The sequence below is a fragment of the Babylonia areolata genome, chromosome 20 (genome assembly GCF_041734735.1).
Source record: "Babylonia areolata isolate BAREFJ2019XMU chromosome 20, ASM4173473v1, whole genome shotgun sequence".
NCBI classification, from domain to species: Eukaryota; Metazoa; Mollusca; class Gastropoda; order Neogastropoda; family Buccinidae; genus Babylonia; species Babylonia areolata.
Genome location: NC_134895.1, coordinates 6,319,067 through 6,346,566, shown reverse-complemented (window position 1 = coordinate 6,346,566; position 27,500 = coordinate 6,319,067). Strand labels below are relative to the sequence as shown.

Here is a 27,500-nt window from a genome sequence, read left to right as displayed (position 1 = left end):
TTTTTCTTTTTATGTCTTGTGTTCATGTATACCATAAAATGTTTTTAATTCTGATGGAACGTCAAGGAAGTCTTATTGTGTCTAGTGTACATGTATACAATAGATTTGATAAGACATCAAGGAAGTCTTATTATGTCCAGCGTACAAGTATACAATGAATTTAACGGGAGAACAAGGTAGTGTTACATTATGTCCAGTGTACATGTACACAATGAATTTAACGGGACAACAAGGTAATGCTATATCATGTCCAGTGTACATGTACACAATGATTTTAACGGGACAAGGAAGTGTTATGTTGTGTTATATATTATATAGGAAGTGTTATGTTATGTTATATATTATATTATATTATGTATACAATGAATTTAACGGGAGAACAAGGTAGTGTTCTATTATGTCCAGTGTACATGTACACAATGAATTTAACGGGTCAGTGAAAGTGTTATATTATGTCCAGTGTACATGTATACAATGAATTTAACGGGACAACAAGGTAGTGTTATATTATGTCCAGTGTACATGTACACAATGAATTTAACGGGTCAGTGAAAGTGTTATATTATGTCCAGTGTACATGTATACAATGAATTTAACGGGAGAACAAGGTAGTGTTCTATTATGTCCAGAGTACATGTATACAATAAATTTAATGGGTCAACAAGGTAATGTTATATTATGTCCAGAGTACAACATATACAATGATTTTAACGGGACAAGGAAGTGTTATATTATGTTATATATTATATAGGAAGTGTTATATTATGTTAAATATTATATTATGTATACAATGAATTTAACGGGAGAACAAGGTAGTGTTCTATTATGTCCAGTGTACATGTACACAATGAATTTAACGGGTCAGTGAAAGTGTTATATTATGTCCAGTGTACATGTACACAATGAATTTAACGGGTCAGTGAAAGTGTTATATTATGTCCAGTGTACATGTACATAATGAATTTAACGGGTCAGTGAAAGTGTTATATTATGTCCAGTGTACATGTATACAATAAATTTAACGGGTCAACAAGGTAATGTTATATTATGTCCAGTGTACATGTATACAATAAATTTAACGGGTCAACAAGGTAATGTTATATTATGTCCAGTGTACATGTACACAATGAATTTAATGGGACAACAAGGTAATGTTATATTATGTCCAGAGTACAACATATACAATGATTTTAACGGGACAAGGAAGTGTTATATTATGTTATATATTATATAGGAAGTGTTATGTTATGTTATATATTATATTATGTATACAATCAATTTAACGGGAGAACAAGGTAGTGTTCTATTATGTCCAGTGTACATGCACACAATGAATTTAACGGGTCAGTGAAAGTGTTATATTATGTCCAGTGTACATGTACACAATGAATTTAACGGGTCAGTGAAAGTGTTATATTATGTCCAGTGTACATGTATAAAATGAATTTAACGGGAGAACAAGGTAGTGTTATATTATATATTAGTGTACATGTATACAATGAATTTAACGGGTCAGTGAAAGTGTTATGTTATGTCCAGTGTACATGCACACAATGAATTTAACGGGTCAGTGAAAGTGTTATGTTATGTCCAGTGTACATGCACACAATGAATTTAACGGGTCAGTGAAAGTGTTATGTTATGTCCAGTGTACATGCACACAATGAATTTAACAGGTCAGTGAAAGTGTTATGTTATGTCCAGTGTACATGCACACAATGAATTTAACGGGACAACAAGGAAGTGTTATATTATGTCCAGTGTACATGCACACAATGAATTGAACGGGACAATAAGGAGGTGTTATGGTACGTTATGTCTTGTGGACATGTACACAATGAATTGAACGGGACAATAAGGAGGTGTTATGGTACGTTATGTCTTGTGGACATGAACACAAAGGCCACAACTGTGCCAGATGTCTCTGCAGGAAACTGTAGAAATGTAAACATTGTGGCATGAATCGTAAACAAAGGAAACACAATACAGCTATCTCTCCTCCGCCCCCCCCCCCCCCCCCCCCCCCCCCCCACCTCTCTCTCTCTCTCTCTCTCTCTCTCTCTCTCCCTCTCTTTCTCTCCTTCTGTCTGTACTCTCTCTCTCCTCTCTCCCCTCTCTTTCTCTCTCTCCCTCTCTTTCTTCCTCTCTCTGTCCCTCTCTCTCTTTCTCCTCTCTCCACTCTCCCCTCTCTTTCTCTCTCTCTTCCTCTGTCTCTCTCCCCCCCCCCCCTTCTCTCTCTGTGTCTCTGTAGATAGATGTAGATTAGCGAGGACAGATTGGGAGAATAGGCTATGCCTGAAATCTTAATCCTTGAATAAAAACGTTTTGAGTTCTGAGTTCTGTGCTGCGCCATGTCTCCCCATTTTCCGATCTTTATCCACGTTGTTCTGTCCCCCCCACGCCCCCCCCACCCCCCCCACCCCCCCTTGTTCTTTTCTTGTTGCTGTACAGTTTTTGTTTGTTGATTTGTTTGTGTGTTTGTTTTCGTTTTAACATTAGCTGCTGTTTTGTCTTGTGATGATCTGAGTTGAACCCGAAAACTCAAGTGGCCACTTGCAAAACAATGAGCGTTCCAGTGATCAGCGGGGCAAGGAATAGTTTGGCTGGAGGAGGGGGTGTGGGAGAGAGAGAAAGGGGGATGTTTTTTGTTTTTTTTTCCAGGAGGGTGGGGGATGGAGTGGGGGTGGCGTGGGGTTCGTTTGAATTTTAAGCTTTGCACACGTACCGTGCGCGCGCGCGCGCGCGCGCGCACGCACACACACACACACACACACACACACACACACACACACACACACACACACACACACACACACACACATCCTTAGACAGAAAGCAAATTTGAAAAGTAAACACAGACACACACCTACGCAATCCACTCATAATGAAAACTCAGTTATTGAAAAACCTCCGCACCACCCCTCCCCCCCCCCCCACCCCCACCCCCAAACCCCCACTCCCTCCCCCCCCCCCCCCCCCCTCTCTCTATCTCTCAAGTTGGTATCTTTGCCTCATTTTCCTGTTGGCCCCACCCCTTGAACACGGGCAACGTGTCTTTCTACTGTGTGACCACGCCCCCTGGCGGTGGAACCGACCAGCCAGGGGGCTCCACTCTGAACGACTCCCGACAAGCCAGAAGATGAAGCGGCCCAGTGTGGACAGCGCGGCGTGGAACAGATACGTCATAATTAGCGCGGGCGCCGCGTGGCAGCCGTGCTATTGATGTCATCAGCTTGCAGACAATGATGACCTCATCGCTCAGCAAGACGTCACAGCGCACGTTCCCCCGTCATGTCTGCCAAAGCGAGGCTGCCGTGACGCCCCTTGTGTTCCGTGGTGACAGCCAGTTTGTCTGTAGCTGGGAGACACACTGTGTATGGCTACTACACCCGTGCCGCTGCTATTCAATTTTGGTGGCTGAACTCAGCAACTACTTGATAATAGTAAATGGTAGTAAAAAATTAGACTGGTTTCATTGTATTTATTCATTTATCTATCTGTTTATTTATCTATCTATCTGTTTGCTTACTTATTTTACATTTTTGTTCATTTTAAACGAATTTCATTTGTTTGTTTATTTATTTATTTTTAACATTTTTGTTCTCTTTTAATGGGCCAACATTTTACACAGCAATGAACTTGAAAAGCAACAGAAAGCATACAAAAAATCGCTCTTTACAATGCAAGCGATAGTATGACTTTGAAATGGATCAAATATTTAAATGGGAAGCAAACGCGATTAGAGAATAAAACAGCAGCAGCAGCAGCAGCAACAACAACAACAACAACAAAAACCATAAAAACAACAACAACAAAAAAAAAAACAAAAAAAAAACGGTGGATGTAAAACATGTAGAGACAACAGAGGCAAGGCCTTCAAGACTCACTTGTGATAAATTAAGTCCCCTAGCATTAATTACAGAGTAATTTCCCTTTTTTTACCAGCTGCACCAAAACGTTTGCAAAATAAAAATTCCAATGCTTAGCAAAAGAAGTTCCTGTTTGAACAAAAAATGATAATAATGACTCCTCTTGTTGTTGTGTCAGAATAAGAGGTCAAAGTGCCAAGTTTAGAGAATACAAAAAAATATAAATATAACAGTAAATGCAGTTTGCATATAATTAGGCTTTTTTTTTTAAATTTTTTTGTGCCCATCCCAGAGGTGCAATATTGTTTTGAACAAGATGACTGGAAAGAACTGAATTTTTCCTATTTTTATGCCAAATTTGGTGTCAACTGACAAAGTATTTGCAGAGAAAATGTCAATGTTAAAGTTTTACCACGGACTCACAGACACACAGACACACGGACACACACACACAACACACACACACACACACACACACACACACACACACACAACCGAACACCGGGTTCAAACATAGACTCACTTTGCTTACACAAGTGAGTCAAAAAACCATACACATACATATGAAAAGAGATTAATAGACTGCTAGACAAACCTGACTGGCAAAGAGATGAATTTTATTTTATTATGGAATGTCCAAACTAAGCTGAACTACATAAAAAAAAAAGTATTTGCCAAAATGGTATGCTGCCCCAAAATTGGTTTTAAATGTTTGCATTTTACCAAATTGTGGTAAAAATGTACAATGAAATTCAGCAAGTAAGATATATATATATATAATTATAAAAAAAAAAATAATAATAAAAAAAAAGAGGGGGGGCGGGGGGGGGGGGGGGGGCTGTTTTTTTTATTTTGTTTGACAACGTTTCTTCCCCTTTGATTTTTGCTATTTTGAATATTATCACGGGTGGGACTTGTTTGTGAATATTCTCACGGGTTAGACATGTTTGTGAGGCAATGTCGTCAGGATTTGAATATTGTCACGGGTTAGACATGTTTGTGAGGCAATGTCGTCAGGATTTGAATATTGTCACGGGTTAGACATGTTTGTGAGGCAATGTCGTCAGGATTTGAATATTGTCACGGGTTAGACATGTTTGTGAGGCAATGTCGTCAGGATTGGAATATTGTCACGGGTTAGACATGTTTGTGAGGCAATGTCGTCAGGATTGGAATATTGTCACGGGTTAGACATGTTTGTGAGGCAATGTCGTCAGGATTTGAATATTGTCACGGGTTAGACATGTTTGTGAGGCAATGTCGTCAGGATTTGAATATTGTCACGGGTTGGACATGTTTGTGAGGCAATGTCGTCAGGATTTGAATATTGTCACGGGTTAGACATGTTTGTGAGGCAATGTCGTCAGGATTTGAATATTGTCACGGGTTAGACATGTTTGTGAGGCAATGTCGTCAGGATTTGAATATTGTCACGGGTTAGACATGTTTGTGAGGCAATGTCGTCAGAATTTGAATATTGTCACGGGTTAGACATGTTTGTGAGGCAATGTCGTCAGAATTTGAATATTGTCACGGGTTAGACATGTTTGTGAGGGAATGTCGTCAGAATTAGTGTGTCTTTTGTATCAGTTTGAAAGATGGACAGCCAGGTTGAGCAGTCTTCTGTGGGGAGAGTGGGCGGTATTTTTATCTTGCGTGTCTGTGTGTGTGTGTGTGTCTGTCTGTGTGTGTGTATGTGTTTGTTTGGTGTTTTTTTTTGTTTTTTTGTTGTTGTTTTTTGGAGGGGGGGCGCGGGGGGGTGGGGGGGGGGTTGTTTCTTTGTGTGTGTGGTTTTGTTGTTGTTGTTGTTGTTGTTGTTGATGGACAAAGGTGTTAAGCTGTTCAGGTGGGTTCAGGCACTGCACCTGGGATAAAGCACATTGATTTATGATATTATTGTATTATGTTGTGTTGTGTTGTGTTGTGCTGTGCTGTGCTGTGCTGTGCTGTGCTATGCTGTGTGTTGTATTGTGCTGTGCTGTGCTGTGCTGTGCGTGCTGTGCTGTGCTGTGCTATGCTGTGTGTTGTGTTGTGCTGTGCTGTGCTGTGCTATGCTGTGTGTTGTGTTGTGTTGTGCTGTGCTGTGTTGTGTGTTGTGCTGTGCTGTCCCGTGCTGTGTTGCGTTGTGTTGCATTGTAATCAGGTTTTGTCACAACATATTTCTCGGCGTGAAATTCAGGCTGCTGTGCTATTAGTGAAGGATTACACTGAGGAAGAGAAAAAAGAGATGCTTTTTCACTTTGACAAACAGTAAGCCAATGTTTCCAAAAAGCTCAGACCACCTCCATGAAAATGTACCATAGGGTGTTGGGTGTTGACAGTGTACTTTTAGCAGGAAATAAACAAATTTTGGATTGTTTGCTATGGTTTTCATTTTCATTTTATTCATTCTAGAACTGCAAGCTATGCTTATGATTTACTTTATTATCTATCGTGTAGGTGAATGGCGAAAAATGCGACATATTGACAAGATGCGGTGCACTTTTAGAATACAGAATGCAGAAAATATAGAAATTCATTCCTGGTGTATGTTATTTGAACAATACACAAGAATCATAGTAATTTTTTATGTGAATATTATCAAGTTGTGAAATACTTATATGTCATGCTGACGTAAACCTCACATGCAATCATCAAAATCAGGAAAATGCATCAAATACAGTGAGAGAAAAGACGCCTGCTCGCCCCCCCCCCCCCACTCCCACCCCTACATCCCCTCCCCCCCTTTCTCCCCTCCCCCCCCCCACACACACACCCATCCCATCCCCACCCAGTGACAGACAAGGGGTTAAGCTAGACCTACAATTGATCAGACTCCTCCAGTAGCATACAAGGGGTTAATTGTCCTGCTTCTTCAGTGTTCCCAAGCCATGTTCATACGGTGCTACAACTGACCACACCCGCCAGTGGCAAACAAGGGGTTAAACCTGACCCACAACTGACCCCCCCCCCCACCTCCGCCCCCTCAACCCCCCCCTCATCCCCAGCCCCGCCCACTCCCCCCCCCCTCCTTCTCGCCCCAGTATCTCAGTTCAGGGTTTGCCCCAGACAGTGGACAAGGGGGAGCAAAGCCCGATCATTAGATAATCCCTGACCGTGACAGAAGGGCCTTAACTCCTGAAGGGACGAGCGGCGCGGCCCGTTAGCGTGTTAATGGAGCGTGGCCACTGGTCAGGCTGGACAACGGTCATCCGTTAGGTCACTGGATGGGCCTGGGGATAGTTTGGTCCGCTATTTTCGGGGTTTTTTGGAGTTGTTTTTTTTTTTTTTTGGTGGTGGTGGTGGTGGTGGTGCAGGGGGGTGGGGGGGGGGGTCGGGGTAGGGGATTGGGGGTTGTGGTTTTTTTTGTGTTTTTTTTTTTTGTTTTTGTTTATTTCGGGGTTTTTTTTTTGTTTGTTTGCTTTTTTTTTTGGGGGGGGGGGTTGGTGGGGGGCGTGGGGGGGTTGTTTGTTATTTTTTAAGCTTGTCAACACAGTTGATATTATTGGTGTGTTTTTGTCATTGGTGTGTGTGTGTGTGTGTGTGTGTGTGTGTGTGTGTGTGTGTGTGTGTGTGTGTGTGTGTGTGTATTTGAACACTTGCTACTGGTGCAGGTCTTTGTGATTGCTTTGATTGCAATGACTGTATGTACGGACAAATGAATTCACTGGTTGCAGTGAATGTATCTACGGACAAATGAATTCACTGGTTGCAATGAATGTATCTACGGACAAACAATGTCACTGGTTGCAGTGACTGTGTGTACGGGCAAATGAATTCTTTGGTTGGAGTGAATGTATGTGTAGATAAATGAATTCTGTGGTTGACAAATGAATTCTTAGGTTGCATGAATGTATCTACGGACAAACGAATTCATTGGTTGCAATGAATGTATCTACGGACAAACAATGTCACTGGTTGCAGTGACTGTGTGTACGGGCAAATGAATTCTTTGGTTGGAGTGAATGTATGTGTAGATAAATGAATTCTATGGTTGAATTCATTGGTTGCAATGAATGTATCTACGGACAAATGATCATGAATGTATCTACGGACAAACGAATTCATTGGTTGCAATGAATGTATCTACGGACAAACGAATTCATTGGTTGCAATGAATGTATCTACGGACAAACGAATTCATTGGTTGCAATGAATGTATCTACGGACAAACTGAATTCATTGGTTGCAGTGACTGTATTTACGGACAAATGAATTCTTTGGTTGGAATGAATGTATGTACGGACAAACGAACTCTTTGCAGGGAATGTGTGTAAGAACAAACGATTTGATAGATGAATGAATGAGTGAGTGGGTGGATGAATGTGTGGAACAATGGATGGATCAATGAACGAATGAACAAAACCAACAAACAACAACAACAAAATAATAATAATAAGAAGAAGAAGAACGATAATGATATTATTATCATTAATGATAATGATAATAATGAGAATGATAATGATATTATTATCACTAATGATAATAATAAAAATGATAATAAAAATAAAAATAAAAAGAATATCAAATAATAATAATAATAATAATAATAATAATAAATAAAAGACCGGAAACATTTCAACTCAGAACTTGACCAAAGTGATGAAGAACAACCCCATTCGGAACACAACACTCCATGCCGAAACAGTATATGATAGTCAGTCGTGTCCGACTATGACCATCAGAACAGCAGAGGAGGCAACTGCTGTTCCGACTATTTGGGCGAGAATTTGATTATAGTGGAGAGTGTCTTGCCCAAGTTACATCCCCACTCTCTCGGCCAAGAGGGTTTTAGGACAGTCGGCGTTGGGATGGTTCCCAAAGGCCAACTAGCCCCCAAGGCTGCAGCACAAAGAGCCAGTGCAATTTTGCCTCCTAGTTTGAGAGTCATAGTCCTTCACAAAAGACTAAGCTGTAAATGATTTCCCATTGACTGGAGAAACCATTGATAATACAGCTCTCATTTTGCTGTTGGCCCAAATGTAAACTTATGTCAATCTGTGATATAAGCCGAGTGTTGGGCCGAAACAGTATGGAACGGTGCCAGAGCTCAAAGTCCAGCAGACAACACTTCGTACCACGGCGCTCCCTGAACAAACTGAACACCAGACAAACAAAATAGATAAACAAAGAAACAAGCATGCCAAAAAAACAAAAACAACTGATACCCACTCCCCTAAATGAAATCACAAGTAAATAGACAAGTAAATCAACGAAGAAATAAATAATTAAATAAATGAATAAATAACCAAAAACAACAAGTAATCCCCCCTCCACTAAATAAATACAGAAGTAAATAGATGAATGGATAAAGAAATAAGTAAGTGAATAAATAAAGAAATAAGTAAATAAATGAATAAATACCTTGACAGGTAAATCAGTAAATGGATGAATGAATAAAAAAAAAAATAAAAAAAGGATGAATTGATCATCAAATTAATCAATTCATTTAAAATGAATCAATTGATTAATCAATTAAAATAGTTTGATGATAAATATATCACAAATGAATAAATTAATTAATTATAGCTTTCTGTGCTCATGTATGTTTATATGTATTTGACTGTGCTTTCATATCTGTGAAACTGCATGTTTGGTGCATATCTGTTATGCATGTGTGGGTGTATGTGTGAATGTGTGTCTTCATGTTTTACATTTATTTGCTTATTTATCATCATTGTTGTCTTTTTATTATTATTATTATTATTATTACTACTACCTTTTTCTATATTATAATTATTATTTATTTATTTATTTATTTATGTAAGCTTATCTATTATTTATTCACCTTTTTTTTCTCAAGGCCTGACTAAGCGCGTTGGGTTACGCTGCTGGTCAGGCATCTGCTTGGCAGATGTGGTGTAGCGTATATGGTTTTGTCCGAACGCAGTGACGCCTCCTTGAGCTACTGAAACTGAAACTGAAACTTTCTGTGTGTGTGTGTGTGTGTGTGTGTGTGTGTGTGTGTGTGTGTGTGTGTGTGTGCTCCACACCAGGTGTGACCAGAGGAGCAGGGGCCTGGAGGAGGAAGGGGAGGAGGCAGAGGAGACAGGGCTGGGGGACAACGTGGACTACATGAAGATGTTTCTGGAGCAGGCCACTGACGGCTTTGAAAACATGGACCATCTCTTGGGCCTGCCTAATGGCGCAGCTGCGGAAGTGGGCTTGTCACTTCCGGATCCGCCCGTCTCTCACCATCAGCACCATCATCACCAACAGCAGCAGCAGCATCACGAAGGCTTGTCCTTGCCCGTGAAGGTTAAGGTCGAAGACACACGGGTGAGTTTTTATCTCTGTATGAGAGAGAGAGAGAGAGAGAGAGAGTGTGGAGAGGGGATAGAGAGTCTGTGTGTATGTGGTAGGTAAGTGAAAATTGGTGGATGGAGTGTATGTTTCTTTTTTCGTTGTGTGTTTGATTTTGTTTTGTATGATTGTCAGTTGCTGTTGTTTATTATTGTGTGTTTTTTGTGCTGTTGTTGTTCTTGTGCTTATAATTATTATAGAGACCCTATATTTTTCACACGCACTCACGTTCTCAAACGCATGCTAGCAACTACGAACGGGTATAATCAGAATAATTCGATTATGTCAGTAAGAGAAATTAATCGGTTTCATTGGGTGTAAGTCATTGCCTTTCATGTCGGGATGGTGGTGAATAGTCATTGGACGTATTGTCAATTCAACATCAACGAGCAGAATTATCATCAGTACTTCAAGAAACAGGACTAAATGGACACTGATGTTAATAATGATATTAGCATTATTTTACTATATTATGTACTGTTTGTTTATTTGTTTTATTTCATTATTTCATTACTTACTGTTTATGAATGTTATTTGATACAATTGATAATATGGTTCATCAGCCGTCATGGTAAAATTGAAGTGCAACGTTGTGAGCACAGTATAAGCTTTAAGCTTGTTGATGATCTTTTGTCATTCATTGCATTGTAATCATGTGTATTGTTGAATAATTAAAGATTATTTAAACCAAATGGACACTTGAATGCTCTGTACGAATAAAGCGATAGGTTTTTAACCGTATGTTTTGGCCTTGATGCAGAAAGGAGATATAATCGAAAAAGACTCGGATATCAAAATCAGTCCTTGAACTTATGTATTGATACAGAACACGTCACACAGAATGTACCTCATCTTCTTTCACGTAGTTAACTACGTAATGGGCAAATTACGTCATTCTTCAGTGTGGTGTCTCTGACAAAAATAGTGGGTACTCATTATACATTCTCTCCAAACTCATTGCGAAGGTCGGTTCCCGTTGTACAACTAGTGGCTCCAAGTCAGCAATAACTTCAGAGCTAATAATAACTTCCCGCTCCGGGACACACACACACACACACACACACACACACACACACACACACACACACACACACACACTACCCGCTTACTTATTCTGAAGGTCATACCACCTCCTTCCCTTTATTATTGCTACAATAATAACATTCTTCCTCATGGGAAAACAAACCCGAGTTACCACTGTAAGACCTCGGCATCCAGAATACACCTTTAGTTTGCACCCAACATACTAACCGCGCCAGTTCCAGGAAAAAAGTAAGGTTCGTTACACTTGAGAGAGAGAGAGAGAGAGAGAGAGATGGGGGGAGAGAGAGAGAGAGCAATTCTTAGAGCTGGGTATTCCTTCCACCGTTTATTTGTCCGGCTGATTTAGATTATCTCCGTGTGCTTCAGGTGCGGAACCTTTTTTTTTTTTTTTTTTTTAATTTCTTCCTGTTCACTGTAGTACCCTTACTTTTCCCTTTCTTTTTTACTTCCGAGGCAGTTCCCCCACCCCGCTACCCCTCAAGGAAACGGTGTGTGGGTGGGGGTGAGGAAGGGGGGGGGAGAGAGGGGGCAGGGTTACCGTGTGGTGTTTGTCAGTTAGAGGGAGTGGTGGAGGTGGAAGTTTCAGAGGTGAAGGGGTGGGGGTGGGAGAGAGGGGGTTGGTGGGGGGGTGGGGAAGGGCAAGGTGGTGGGAAGTGGAATTGGGAACTGGGTACTGCTTTCCATTCCCCCAACTACACACACACACACACACACACACACACACACACACACACACACACACACCGCACACACACACACACCCACACACACACACACACACACACACACATACAACACACACACACACATACCGCACACACACACACACACACACACACACACACACACACACACATACCGCACACACACACACACCCACACACACACACACACACACATACAACACACACACACACACACACACACACACACACATACAACACACACACACACATACAACACACACACACACACATACCGCACACACACACACACACACACACACACACACACACACACACACACACCTTGCCCACCTTTCCTCTCTCACCCTTTCTGCCCCCTTTACACACTCCCTCTCTTTTCTGTTCTTTCCCAATGCACCCACACACGTGTACCTTCCACATGTTCTCTCTCTCACTCTCTCTCTCTCTCTCTGTCTCTTTCCTCCACTCGCTCTCTCTCCCTCCCCACTCTCTCTCTCTCTCTCTGTTTCTGTCTGTCTCCCTCGCTCTCTATGTCTTTCTCTCTGCCTCTGTCTCTCTCTGTATCCCTGTCTCTGTCTCTGTCTCTCTCTCTCTCTCCCTCTTTCTCTCTCCCTCTCTCTCTCTGTCGTTCTCTCTCTGTCGTTCTCTCTCTCTCTCTCTCTCTCTCTCTCTCTCTCTCTCTCTCTCTCTCTCTCTCTCCCTCTTTCTCTCCCCCTCTCTCTCACTTTGTCGTTCTCTCTCTCTCTCCCTCTTTCTCTCCCCCTCTCTCTCACTTTGTCGTTCTCTCTCTCTCTCCCTCTTTCTCTCCCTCTCTCACTTTGTCGTTTTTTCTCTTTCTCTGTCTCTGTCTGTCTGTCTGTCTGTCTCTCTCTCTCTCTCTCTCTCTCTTTCTATATCTCTCTTCCCCCCTCTCTCTCTTCCTCTCCCTCTGTCTTCCCTATCCCACCTTTAGTGGTCTGTGTAATCAGCCCCATCTCACACCTGGCCAGTGTGAAATGACCGCCACGCTGTCCACCAGTGTCTGTGGAATCAGCCCCTTCTCACACCTGGCCATTGTGAAATGACCGCCACGCTGTCCACCAGTGACTGTGGAATCAGCCCCATCTCACACCTGGCCATTGTGAAATGACCGCCACGCTGTCCACCAGTGTCTGTGGAATCAGCCCCTTCTCACACCTGGCCATTGTGAAATGACCGCCACGCCGTCCGTGAAAACCGGACAGGTCAGCTCACGTGGACTTGCTGGGCGATTGTAGGGCTGACCATGATTATTGTCACGTTGTGTGTGTGTGTGTGTGTGTGTGTGTGTGTGTGTGTGTGTGTGTGTGTGTGTGTGTGTGTGTGTGTGTGTTTTAAATGACACATTGATCAAAGTGAAACAGTGTGTGTGTGTGTGTGTGTGTGTGTGTGTGTGTGTGTGTGTGTGAATTGAGAGATAAATATAACACAAGAGAGAGAAAGAGCGGGGGAAGGCTGATCGTTTTTTTTTATTATATGAAATTCAGCCTCAAGTGGAGGTGTAGAAAAGTGGACAGAAAGGTAGATAGACTGAGAGGAAGAGAGAGACGGTGGGGGAGAGAGGGGAGAGAGAGAGAGAGAGAAGTAGGCCTAATTAGAGACAGAGGCAGGAAAGGAGAGAGAGGGAGTGGGATGGGGGGGGGGAGGGGGGGCATCGATTAATCAGATCTACAGAAATGGGCAGGTTGACCACGAGAAGCCGTTGTTGTTGGTTTTTTTCCTTTCTTTTTTTCTAAGCTCCTCCCGTTAGGTGAAGCAAGACCTGTGACTGGCCATGGGAGGTGGGGAGGGAGAGAGAGAGGGGCAGGAGGGATTGTTTGTGTGATCCAACTTACTCACCCTTTCTTTCTCTTACCCTGCCCCACCACCCCCACCCACCTCACAACGGCTTCCCCACCCCACCACCACCACCACCACCATCCAATCCACCCCTTCTTCCCTCACCCATAGAGTACCCTTCGCCCACTCTCCGCCTGGAAGAAATACCCGAGAGAAAAAGTCGACTCTTTGTTTGAAGAACCTATTAGACTCTTGTAGATCTTTGCTCTCGAAACGTGGAAGTGTGTGTTGGGGGCCTGGGGGGGCAGGGGAGGGGGGCGGGGGGTTTGGGGACCAAGAGGCGACGGCTGCGGGTGAGAGAGTGAGAGAGAGAGAGAGAGAGAGGGCGGAGAGAGAGAAGAGAGAGAAAGAGAGAGAGAAGGGAGGGAGAGAGAGAGAGAGAGAGCGAGAGTGAGAGAGAGAAGGGAGGAAGAGAGAGAGAGAGAGCGAGTGAGAGAGAGAAGGGAGGAAGAGAGAGAGAGAGAGCGAGTGAGAGAGGGAAGGGAGGGAGAGAGAGAGGGAAGGGAGGAGCGAGAGAGAGTGTCCACAGCAGAGAGGTCACGTAGCAAGGTCTGGAAGCGTGTTGTCCCGTGTGGGTGGACAGACGGACGGACAGGCCACTAACAGTAGAACCTCTCTCGAAGAGTGACCAGCAGAGTGACCAGCAGAGTGATCAGCAGAGTGACCAGCAGAGTGGCCAGCAGAGTGATTTTCCATCAGAGTGGCCAGCAGAGTGACCAGCAGAGTGGCCAGCACAGTGATTTACCATCAGAGTGACCAGCAGAGTGGCCAGCACAGTGATTTACCATCAGAGTGACCAGCAGAGTGGCTAGGAGAGTGAGTTACCAGCAGAGTGGCCAGCAGAGTGAGTTACCATCAGAGTGAGTTACCAGCAGAGTGACCAGCAGAGTGACCAGGAGAGTGAGTTACCATCAGAGTGACCAGCAGAGTGGCCAGCAGAGTGAGTTACCAGCAGAGTGAGCAGCAGAGTGACCAGCAGAGTGAGTTACCATCAGAGTGACCAGCAGAGTGAGTTACCATCAGAGTGGCCATCAGAGTGAGTTACCATCAGAGTGACCAGCAGAGTGAGTTACCATCAGAGTGACCAGGAGAGTGAGTTACCATCAGAGTGACCAGCAGAGTGGGCAGCAGAGTGAGTTACCAGCAGAGTGAGCAGCAGAGTGAGCAGTGAGCGGAGAATGGCCAAGAGGACGATAAGAACAGTAGCAGGCGCCGTGGACACAGAGTTTCTGGATCTGTCCCATTTCTTGCAGTCACTCAACCACTCTTCTCGGATTCTGAAAGTGAGTGTTTTGGAGAGGTGGGTGTAGGGGGTGTGTTGTTAACGGGAACTGATGTTGTTGTTGTTCATGTCGGGAATTGATGTTGTTGTTCATGTCGGGGTTGTTGTTAACAGGAATTGATGTTGTTGTTGTTCATGTCTGGGTTATTGTTAACAGGAATCAATGTTGTTGTTGTTCATGTCGGATTTGTTAACAGGAATTGATGTTGTTGTTCATGTCGAGGTTGTTAACAGGAACTGATTTTTTTGTTGTTCATGTCGGGAATCAGTGTTGTTGTTCATGTCGGGAATCGATGTTATTGTTCATGCCGGAGTTGTTAACAGGAACTGATGTTGTTGTTCATGTCGGGAATTGATGTTGTTGTTCATGTCGGGGTTGTTGTTAACAGGAACTGATGTTGTTGTTCATGTCGAGGTTGTTAACAGGAATTGATGTTGTTGTTGTTCATGTCGGGAATTGTTGTTGTTGTTCATGTCGGGTTTGTTAACAGGAATTGATGTTGTTGTTCATGTCGAGGTTGTTAACAGGAATTGATGTTGTTGTTGTTCATGTCGGGAATTGATGTTGTTGTTCATGTCGGGTTTGTTAACAGGAATTGATGTTGTTGGTGTTGTTCATGTAGGGGATGTTAACAGGAATTGATGTTGTTGTTGTTGTTGTTCATGTCGGGGTTGTTGTTAACAGGAATTGATGTTGTTGTTGTTCATGTCGAGAATTGATGTTGTTGTTCATGTCGGGGTTGTTGTTAACAGGAATTGATGTTGTTGTTGTTCATGTCGGGGTTGTTAACAGGAATTGATGTTGTTGTTCATGTCGGGGTTGTTAACAGGAATTGATGTTGTTGTTCATGTCGGGGTTGTTAACAGGAATTGATGTTGTTGTTGTTCATGTCGGGGTTGTTGTTAACAGGAATTGATGTTGTTGTTCATGTCGGGGTTGTTGTTAACAGGAATTGATGTTGTTGTTCATGTCGGGAATTGATGTTGTTGTTGTTCATGTCGGGGTTGTTGTTAACAGGAACTGATGTTGTTGTTGTTGTTGTTGTTCATGTCGGGTTTGTTAACAGGAATTGATGTTGTTGTTCATGTCGAGGTTGTTAACAGGAATTGATGTTGTTGTTGTTCATGTAGGGGTTGTTAATAGGAATTGATGTTATTCATGTCGGAGTTGTTAGCAGGAATTGATGTTGTTGTTGTTGTTCATGTCGGAGTTGTTGTTAACAGGAATTGATGTTGTTGTTGTTGTTGTTCATGTCGAGGTTGTTAACAAGAATTGATGCTGTTTTTGTTGTTGTTCATGTCGGGGTTATTGTTAACAGGAATTGATGTTGTTGCTGTTTATGTTGGGGGTGGTGTTAACAGGAACTGATGTTGTTGTTCATGTCGGGTTTTTTTTAACAGGAATTGATGTTGTTGTTGTCGGGGTTGTTGTTAACAGGAATTGATGTTGTTGTTCATGTCGGTGTTGTTGTTAACAGGAACTGATGTTGTTGTTGTTCATGTCGGGGTTGTTGTTAACAGGAACTGATGTTGTTGTTGTTCATGTCGGGGTTGTTGTATGTTCTGCAGGGTTGACAAAACATTATAGACCACTGGAATATATGTTGTTGTTTTTATTAATAGTAAAACAAAACAAAACAAAAACAAGTATGCTTTCATGAAATATTTAAGAAACGGAGAGATTGTTCAGATTATGCAGGATGTACCACTGGTCGTTTATTGTATTCGCTGACTGCTGGTTTCAGCCACACTTCAGCCATATATAACCTGAAGAAATCCGTTGAGGAAAAAAAAAATCGATATTTCAGCCCAAAATTTGACAGTTAATCATTGTTTTGAAGCGACAGCAGTGTTTGTTATAGCAAAATTAATCATGCTATTAATAGTTAAAAAAAAAGAAAAAGAAAAAGGAAAAGCGCGGGCAGGCATCATGTTAGAAGAACACTGTAGTTCAAGTTTGCCTTTCGTTTTTGTTGAACGCTGTATTTTGTCTCCTTTCTTGGTATTAAGATGTTTTAAAACCAGAAGAAAGCTGTACAAGTTCCCAAGTGGTCCTTATCTTACAGTGTGAACCGTGTTTGTAGGCAGGACGTCCTGTAGGCTCCAGTGACGGTGCTCTGTGTGTGTGTGTGTGTGTGTGTGTGTGTGTGTGTGTGTGTGTGTGTGTGTGTGTGCATGGAGGCGGCAGTGGATACCTCTTTTCCTTCTGAAATGTGCCGTACTTGTGGAGTTAGATGGTGCAGTCCTGTGGCCTCTTCTGTTCTGATTCTGCTTCTGTACAAGAGAGAGAGAGAGAGAGAGAGAGAGAGAGAGGGAGAGAGACACAGAGACAGAGATAGAGAGATCATGTGTGATGTCCGTTAGTGCATGTGTTTTCTCTCTCTTCCGCTGTGTGTGTGTGTGAGAGAGAGGGGGGGGAGAGAGAGAGAGAGAGAGAGACAGAGACAGAGAGCAGAAAAAAGAACTGAAGAAGAAAAGATAGAAAAGACGTTTAAGATGAAGAGATGGAGAAACATTCTCTCTGTCCATCTCTGTCTGTCTGTCTGTCTGTCTGTCTGTCTCTCTCTCTCTCTCTCTCTCTCTCTCTCTCTCACACACACACACACACACACACACACACACACACACACACACACACACACACACACACACACACACACACACACACACACACACACACACACACACATACAGAAAGAGTGAGAGGGGATACGTGGAGACAGGGAGAGAAACAGAAGACAGACATAAAGAGAAAGAACTTACCATTCACACTATGTTTTCGTAGAATATTCCATAATCTAGTTATTAACAGAATCAAAGGCTTTTTGTTTAAGTCAGGAAAGGCGATGTATAGTTTCATATTGCTAGACAGATACTTCTGTACCAATGCAAACAATGTAAAAATATGATCAATGGTATTATGATGAATGAGACAAGACAAGACAAGACAAGACAATGGTTTATTTGTTAGGCCTCCGGCCCATAACAAAGGAGTGGGCCACTAACAAAAATATTACATAATGAATCAAATAGTGTGAATAATATATCAATGCGCATGTGACTTGCAAGCTCTCTCTCTCTCTCTCTCTCTCTCTCTCTCTCTCTCTCATTATCTCTCACTCTCTCCTCTCCCTTCCCTCAAACACATGCACGCACGTATATACACACCCACATGCACGCTCGCGCGCTAAACACACAGATCCAGCGATCTGGGTAAAGTGAAATGCTGACAAGCTAACAAAACTTACAAAAAATTAATTACAAATTGCAAGAATCGGAAAAAAAGGGGGATGGGGGGTTGACGTATACGCCACAGGGTAACAAAATGCATATCTATATTCATCCACTCGTGTCCAAGTACAAAAGCTCCGCTCTCACGCCAAAAGCCTTGCATACAAAAAACGATAACTTCGCAACTAAAGATTCCGACACACAGGACATCAAAGCGGCAAATTTGAACAAGGTTGGATTTCTGTGATATTTGGCAGGTAAATGTTCTTCTCTTAGAGTCTGATAAACTGGACAAACCAAAAGAAAGTGATATTCTGTTTCAAGGGCTGTGTGACAAAAACTACACATTCTCTTATCACCAGGAACAGGATTATACTGTAAAAAGCGACAATTCAAATCTGACATACCCATTCGAAATCGTGAAAGTAGACGGCGTACAAAAAAGTTTTTCACGACCAGTAAGTACGGAGATGTTGTAAGTGATTGGTTGTAAACAGAATACACTCGATAGAATTCATGTGACAGCAGTGAGGAATGCCAGCTTTGCTTTGCACAATCAATTAACCGTTGCTTAAAACAACGAATAAACACACATTCATTACCAACACCTTGTGCCTCCCACACATAACCAAAGCCGTACATGTACAAAACATTTCTAATAGTACAAGCCCATGTGATATAATTTTGTGTTTGCAGATGTAGTAACATATTGTATGCTTTCTTGGGGAATCGATCATTGCTTAATTTTAGTAGACGTAACCAAAACTTAATACATTTAACATAAGTCATCACATAGAGTGGAAATCTACCAGTTTCACCATAAACCAAATGTCTAGGAGCTTTTGAATGTACGCCTAAAAACTTTTTTAAAGCGAAAAGATGTACACCTTCGATTAATTCAAGATTTTTTGTAACTCCCCATATTTCAGCTCCATATGTCAACACAGGTTGTATCTGACAGTCAAACATTTTAAAAAAGATACCAGGGGAATGTTCTCCAATCGCCCAAAGTGTTCTAATGATAGCAACAACTCCTTTTCTGGCACGACTTGCAAGATCTTCTAATGTTGCTGTAAAACTAAGGCGGGTTGACAAAAAGATACCTAAGTACTTATATACATTTACAATTTTCAAAAGTTCATTTCCATAGAACCATCTCTCGTTCGCACCAAGGTAGCCACCATTTCTAAACACCACTACATTAGATTTTTCTAAATTGACAATTAAATCAAGTCGCTTTGCTGTGTCATACAATATATTCAGCTGAGTTTGAAGACCTATTGGGGTATCGGATAGCAGAGCTACATCATCAGCAAAAAGTAAGATCAAGAGCTGGACAAAATCAGGAGAAAGCTGGATGCCATGCATGCCACCCGCAAGCACATCTGAGGTCAATTCGTTAATAAATAAAGAAAAAAGTAATGGAGAACATACTTCACCTTGTTTGAGGCCACGAGGGCACATAAAACTGTCTGTGAAATCACCACCAACTCGTACTTTTGCTTTAACTATTTCATACATACTTTTCAGAGCCTGCAGTATTTTACCATTTAAACCATTCTTTTTTAAAATTACCCATAATTTATTCCTGGAAACACTATCAAAAGCTTTTTTAAAATCAATAAACGCGACATATAATTTTCTGTGTCTAAGCAACTGCTTTTGTACCATGGCATACAATGTGAACACGTGGTCAGTTGTACTGTGTTCTGCTCTAAAACCCGCCTGCTCTTCCCCAATCAGACCATGCACATCAATCCAATTACTGATACGTTTGTTCAGAACAAAACTGTATATCTTGCTACATATATTCAAAAGTGAAATGCCTCGAAAATTATCTGGATTATTTGCGTCGCCCTTTTTGTGTAGGGGCTGCATGACTGCAAGAGACCATTCTTGAGGGAACAAACCATTGTCAAATATGTGGTTGAAGAATTTAACCAGAAAAGGCATAATGCAGTCCACACTGTTTTTGTAAAATTCGCCTATGATGCCATCAGGACCTGCCGCTTTATTGCTTTTCAGAGCTCTGATCGCAATCCGTATTTCAGACTCGGAGATACTACAGTTCAGTAAATCAGATGGTGCGTTAACATACATCACAGCGGGTTCAGCAATGGATTCATTCACATCAGTGGAGTCAGAACTAAACACAGCTTTAAAATGGTTAAACCACTGCTCTTTTGAAATACTGGTCTGGCAAGACGAGCGCGGTCTGACTGAACGAATGGTGTTCCAAAATTTCTTTGAGTCATTTAAATTATTTTGTAAATCATGAATAAAATTGACTTTATAATTCCGTTTCTTTCGTCTTAGTAACTCCTTATATTCACGTCTTTTTTGTATGTAATTCAGTCTGACTTCTTCTCTGTTTGATCTGTTAACCTTTCTCAAATGTTGTCTTAATACCGTTCTACTTTGCCTGCATTCCAAGTCAAACCAAACTCGTCTCTTCTCAGCGCCGACAGAAACAGTTTTCAACATACATTCGCCCGCAACTTCAAAACATTCATTAAATTTTTCAAGAGCAAGATCAATATCACATTCAATCAAGTGTGAAGCTTCATCAATAAGAGCAGCGATATGGTCTGAACACATGACATCACAATATGAATTACTTTTCTCAGGGTCCCATTTATATTTGGAAAACGAAAAAGATGACTGATTGTCAGAAGCAGCATCAGTCTGAAACTGAGCACATGAAAGTGACAACTCGACAGCTGCGTGCTTGGATTCAACCATAGGTAAAATCTTGAACTGCCTACACTTACTCAGCAAACAATGAGAAATGACGAAAACATCGATCACACTACAACCATTCGGGGACACATATGTAAAATCACTCGAAAAATTGAATTGTTTAAGGCCATTGACAATGGATAAGCGGAATTCATCACATACATTCAGCAGGTATCTTCCAAATGGATTAATTACGTCATCCTTTGATGATCTCGCATTGTAACCAGCGTCGTCATCAACACATTCATTCGTATTGTCCATGTCATATATGCCATCAATGGGATCACTGGACATACATGGATTCCTGGAAGCGGTTCTTGAATTAAGGTCGCCACACACAATAATGGGTACCTCACCATAACGACTATTAATATCCAGCATGCAGTCTTCAAGCATCGTTACACCATTATAGATATCAGTATCTTCGTAATATTTTGACTTCTCAGGTGGCAAGTACGCACCAATAAATACACAGTCCTTGTCCAGACAAAACAATGTGCTTGAAATTTTTAGGGCAATAATGTTGTCTAACTCTAAAGGCACTTGCTCTACGTATTTACTCAAATCTTTTCTGACCAGAACTACTATGCCACCACACAGACGACCATGCATACTGTCTGAGACTTTCACGCCGGGGCAAACAAAAATATCATGGGTGGGGAATAGAGTTTTGGGGACTGAATCAGTAAATGTTTCAACCAGTAAAGCAAAATGATATTTGCCTATCCAAGATGCAATGTCTATTTCATTTAACATTGACCACAAACCTTCTACATTAAGGGTACAAAAGGATAATAAAGAAATAGACTTTAGGGAACAATCACTTACGTTAATATTACTCACCCCCAAATCATCATCACAAAAATTATCTGTTTCGGGGCTTTGGCCTGACTCTCAGCTAACTGCATTACTGATTGTACTGTTCACTGTGGGCTCACATACACTGTCACTGACAGCAGTGCTTGATCTGGTCCACTTGTCCGTTATTTTGCTCTGCTTGGCAAAGGACTGTGACCGGGTCATCCGTGGCGAGTCCTGCCCCACTCGCGATGCCTCAAGGTCACTGGGACTTCGGCGACCACGTCCTCTTCCGTGACCACGGTTACCCATGCTGGAACCCGGGCTACGTACATCCTGGGTCGGTGTCGCGGGTGGTGAGCCTCGTCCAAACCCGGCCGGCCTCTGAGCCCTCAAAGTGTTGCCTGGATCCTGCCTGCCACCCGTCTCTGAGTCACTCCCCTTTCTCCAGCAGTCCGTTTGACACAGAGGATCATCGTGTCTCTCACTGGCACGGTCAGTGCTTGGCCCACCTTCAGCTGCAACGTCATCAGATTCAGCGACTGACTGGGAATCGGGGATATTCTCCGGGTTGCCGTCACTGATAGCTTCAGCTACTTCAGTCACTTCAGTTGACACTGGCACTGCGGGAGTTGCTGTTGCTGTTTCGCCCGTCCTCTGTGCTTCAACCTGCCTCCCACTGCGGACTGACTGGGTCAGGTCACTGGCACCACGTGTGTGAAGAGCAGTGTGCTGTTCTTGCTGCTGCTCACCATCCACATAACGCAGGGCTTCACGCTGAGGTCTCCTGTCGCTATCACTGTTGTCACCAGTGATGTAGTACTGACCTCTGTGTTGATCGCGGGATGAATGAAGACGGTGGGCTTCAGTGTGGGAGTCCTGCACAACTAGCCTCCCACTAAAGTAGAAAGCACGTCTTCCTTCACGTCTGTGATTTGCAATGGTGTCCCTTTGGTGCTTCGTCAGGTCAGCGGCGACACGCACACCTTCGCTGTTCCGCATCAACTCTCTGCCATCCTTATCTCGTAGGACCACCATAACGTCAGACTGCCTAACGAACTTGACAAACACTGGACGATAGTTCGATGAAACAGTTTGCTTCCCAAGCCGATGAACACTTTCAATGTCTCTGCCACACCACTTCTTCTGTGGAAAGTGATGGTTGAGCAGCTGCACAACAACGTCATGCAAAGTACTAGCTTCGTCGACTTCTTTCAGTCCATGAAACAGAATATTTGAACGCCTGTCCAACTGCTCACGTCGCTCGACTGTATCCTCCAGCATCTTCATTCTGGTCTGCAGGTCGTCTTGCTTCATCCTCATGTTGTTCAGCTGGTCTGCGTTACGTCTGATGGAGCCCTCCATGGCCTGTAACTGCTGGAAGATCTGCTGGCAGTTCGTTGCCAGGTTTTGCTCTAGAGTCTGGAAGCGGTGCTCAAAGTTCATGTTCATAAACAGAATTCTGTCTAGCTTCTCATCGCGTGACATAGGTTGCTGCGGAAAACAACGCTCCATCATCTGCTGCCCAGGATAGGAAGGGAAATTGGAGTCTACTGGACCCGGGTTTGACTCCACGTCACCACATAGTAGTAACAATATCAGTACCAAAGACGCAAGGGAAAAGGTCAGGGTTCGCCTACAAACACACCAGCCTCGATACTTAAAACGTCTGGTGAAGCTTGCTGCTTTTTTGTACAACAGCCAGATCAAGGTCCATGTAAAAATACCAGTTCTCACCCTGTGATCAATGGCACAAGACGGCATCTTCTAAGTCGAATGCGACTCTATGATGAATGAGAGAGAGAGAGAGAGAGAGAAACGTGACATGTTAGTGTGTCACTGAATCAGATAGATTTGTCCATTCCCCATAACTGTTTCATTTCTATTATTTCACATCACATTCTCCTCTTTGTTAAAGCGAAGCAGAAACACAGAAGAGCACAAAAACAAAAAACATTTTTTTTTTTTTTTTTTTTTTAAGTAAAAAAAATATAAAAAACCACCAACGCGTAGACAGTGATGCAAACCCGCGTCACGCAGGCAGGACGCGTCCGACGCATGGCTGGCGATGAGGGTTTTTTGAGAGTTTGATGAAGGGTCAGGCGGCACACACGAACACGACGAACTAACACACACAGCGTCACTCGGAGTGGAAACCATGATGGGTTTTCATGTTGGGATCTGTCTTTGTCAGCCCTTTGTTTTCTCCTCCTTTGTTTTCTTTCATTGTTTTCGTCGCCCTTTGTTCGGTTCGTGACTTGTAGGGGTGTGTGGGTGGGGAGAGTGAGGGTGTGTGTGTGTGTGTGGGGGGGGGGGAGTGTTCGTGTGTGTGTGTGTGTGTGTGTGTGTGTGTGTGTGCATGGATGTGTGCGTGCGGTTTCTTTTTTTCTTTCTTTCGTTCTTTCTTTCTTTCTTTCTTTCTTTCTTTCTTTCTCAAAGCCCTTTCTTGTTCCTCCGTTGTTTTCAGTATTCTTGTTGTCCTGTATTCTGTTACTGTATTTGTGGATGCGTGTGTGTGTGTTTTCTTTCTTTCTTTCTTTCTTTTGTTTTCTTTCTCTTTCTTTCTTTCTTTCTTTCTTTCTTTCTCTAAACCAATTCTTGTTCCGCCGTTGTTTTCAGTGATCTTGCTGTCCTTTATTCTATTACTGAATTTATGGGTGCGTGTGCGTGTGTGTTCTTGCTTTTGATTCATCGGAATCCCTTTCTTTCATTTCTTTCCGTTTTCTACATGTCTTCCTAACTATCCTTCTTTCCTTTTTCTACATGTCTTCCTAACTATCCTTCTTTCTTTCCGTTTTCTACATGTCTTCCTAACTATCCTTCTTTCCTTTTTCTACATGTCTTCCTAACTATCCTTCTTTCCTTTTTCTACATGTCTTCCTAACTATCGTTCTTTCTTTCCGTTTTCTACATGTCTTCCTAACTATCCTTCACAAAACATGTGGGACTGGGGTGGGGGTAGGTATAGGAACTGAAACACGCACACACACACACACACACACACACACACACACACACACACACACACACACACACACACACACGCACGCACGCACGCACGCACACAGTCACCAGTCACACATTTCTCCCCATTGTCCTGAACTTTTATGGTCCTCCAAAAACAAGCATTCCGTGACGCGTCTCTTTACGATGATGATGATGATGACGACGACGACGACAGTGGTGGCATTATGACGTGATGTGATTCCCTTCACGTTCCTGACGTCACCACAGGACACGTGACGTCTCGTACGCCCTGCGGGACGATGATGACTGTGATGACTCAACTCGTCCATCTATGGCAAGGGGAGAAGGAGGGTGGGGGTGGAGACGGAAGGGGGTGAGGGTGGGAGAGACAGGGGGTAGGGGGTGGTGGAGTGGTTGGTGAAGGGTGGGTGGGTGGGTGGGTGGGTGGTGGCTTGGAAACCGTCATTCTTTGTGCAGGGAGGTCAAGTAAGGAATTATTGTACATGCATACCCCCGAAAACAGAGTGTGACTGCCTGCATCGTCGACAGGGTAAAAACGGTCATACACGTAAAAGCCCACTCATGTACATTGGAGAGAACGTGGAGGTTGCAGCCCATGAAGAAAGAGAAAGAAGGAGAGGACACGCATGCCAGATACAGACACCTTTGAAAGGATTCTCATTGTCAGGTGTTTGTTTGGGGGGGTGGGGGTGGGGGGGGGTTGTTGTGTTGTTGTTGTTTTTGTGTGTGTGTTTTTTGTTTGTTTTTTTCTTGTGTGTGTTTTATTTCGTTAAGTTTTATCATTAAGACATGTTGACAGTGGAAATTATTGTGGCGTTTGTTGGCGTGTGTGTGTGTGTGTGTGTGTCTGTCTGTCTGTCTGTTAGATAGTGCTATATCACCGGGTCACAAGGGAAGTATCTCAACAACAAAAAAAACCCAAACACAAGATGCAGCCTACACTGATTATTTGCCTTCCTGCCATACCACACGAAAAAACAACAACAGACATTTCCTTTCAAACACGAAAAAAGAAAAGTAAGGCACGGGGAAGGTATATTTGATTTACCACTTTCCCACAAAACTCTTTTCTGAAGGGGGTCGTAGACATACGGGTCTTTTGTTGTTGCATTGTTGAGCATGACATTTAAACCACAAAAAAAAAAAAGAAGAAAAAAAAGTAAATAAAAAGTTTTTAAAGAAAATGTCAGACGATGTCCCGAGGTAGATGATGCTTTGCCGACGACATTCATTGGCTGGGGGGGTCTCATTTACATAGCTGGGTAACGGAGCCAGCCTCGTCATCAGGTTTAGAACCGAGGGTGAGCCTGACGTTCATGAGGTTTTACACGTCATATCAGCGGGCGATGAAAACCTTTTTTTTTCTTCTTTTTCTTTTTGATTTTTTTTTTTTCGCTTCGCTGACTTGCAGGGGTCACGTGGTGATAGTTCGGGTTGAGGAGGGGTGGGGCTGTGAGGGGTCATGTGGTGATATAGTAGTTCGGGTTGAGGAGGGCGTGGGCGTGGGGGGTGTGGTGATATATTAGTTCGGGTTGAGGAGGGGGCGGGGTGTGGTGATATAGTAGTTCGGGTTGAGGAGGGGGGGTGGGTGATATAGTAGTTCGGGTTGAGGAGGGGGGGGGTGATATAGTAGTTCGGGTTGAGGAGGGGGTGGGGGGGTGGTGATATAGTAGTTCGGGTTGAGGAGGGGGTGGGGGGTGTGGTGATATAGTAGTTCGGGTTGAGGAGGGGGTGGGAGTTGTGGTGGTATAGTAGTTCGGGTTGAGGACGGGGTGGGGGGTGTGGTGATATAGTAGTTCGGGATGAGGAGGGGGTGGGAGTGTGGTGATATAGTAGTTCGGGTTGAGGAGGGGGTGAGGGTGTGGTGATATAGTAGTTCGGGATGAGGAGGGGGGTGGGAGTGTGGTGATATAGTAGTTCGGGTTGAGGACGGGGTGGGGGTGTGTGGTGATATAGTAGTTCGGGTTGAGGAGGGGGTGGGAGTGTGGTGATATAGTAGTTCGGGTTGAGGAGGGGGTGGGGGTGGTGGTGATATAGTAGTTCGGTTTGAGGAGGGGGTGTGGTGTGTGGTGATATAGTAGTTCGGGTTGAGGAGGGGGTGGGGGTGTGGTGATATAGTAGTTCGGGTTGAGGACGGGGTGGGGGTGTGGTGATATAGTAGTTCGGGTTGAGGATGGGGCGGGGTGTGGTGATATAGTAGTTCGGGTTGAGGAGGGGGGGGGGTGATATAGTAGTTCGGGTTGAGGACGGGGGAGGGGGTGGTGATATAGTAGTTCGGGTTGAGGAGGGGGGTGTGTGTGGTGATATAGTAGTTCGGGTTGAGGAGGGGGTGGGGGTGTGGTGATATAGTAGTTCGGGTTGAGGAGGGGGTGGGGGTGTGGTGATATAGTAGTTCGGGTTGAGGAGGGGGTGGGGGTGTGTGGGTCAGGAGTTGGGTGAGATGAGTCAGTTTCTCTCTCTGTCTCTGTCTGTCTGTCTGTGTGTATCTCTCTCCGTTTCTGTCTCTGTCTGCCTGTCTTTCTATCAGTCTGTCTGTCTATCTCTCTCTCTCTCTCTCTGTCTCGCTGTCTCTCTGTCTCTCTCTGTCTCTCTCTCCCTCTCTGTTTCTGTCTCTGTCTTTCTGTCTGTCTGTCTGTCTGTCTTTCTTTCTTTCTGTCTGTCTGTCTGTCTGTCTGTCTGTCTGTCTCTCTCTCTCTCTCTCTC

General features: G+C 43.3%; 1 protein-coding gene across 6 annotated transcripts in view; it reads left to right on the top strand.

The window, feature by feature from the left end:
- The window catches only part of LOC143294965 (uncharacterized), a 206,819-nt gene that overhangs the window by 109,115 nt on the left and 70,204 nt on the right, over positions 1-27,500 (top strand). For all 6 annotated transcript variants that reach the window (XM_076606493.1, XM_076606489.1, XM_076606490.1 and 3 more), the window contains one exon: positions 9,845-10,127. In XM_076606493.1, the coding sequence (XP_076462608.1) occupies positions 9,845-10,127 (283 nt within the window). The remainder of the gene's footprint in view (positions 1-9,844; positions 10,128-27,500) is intronic.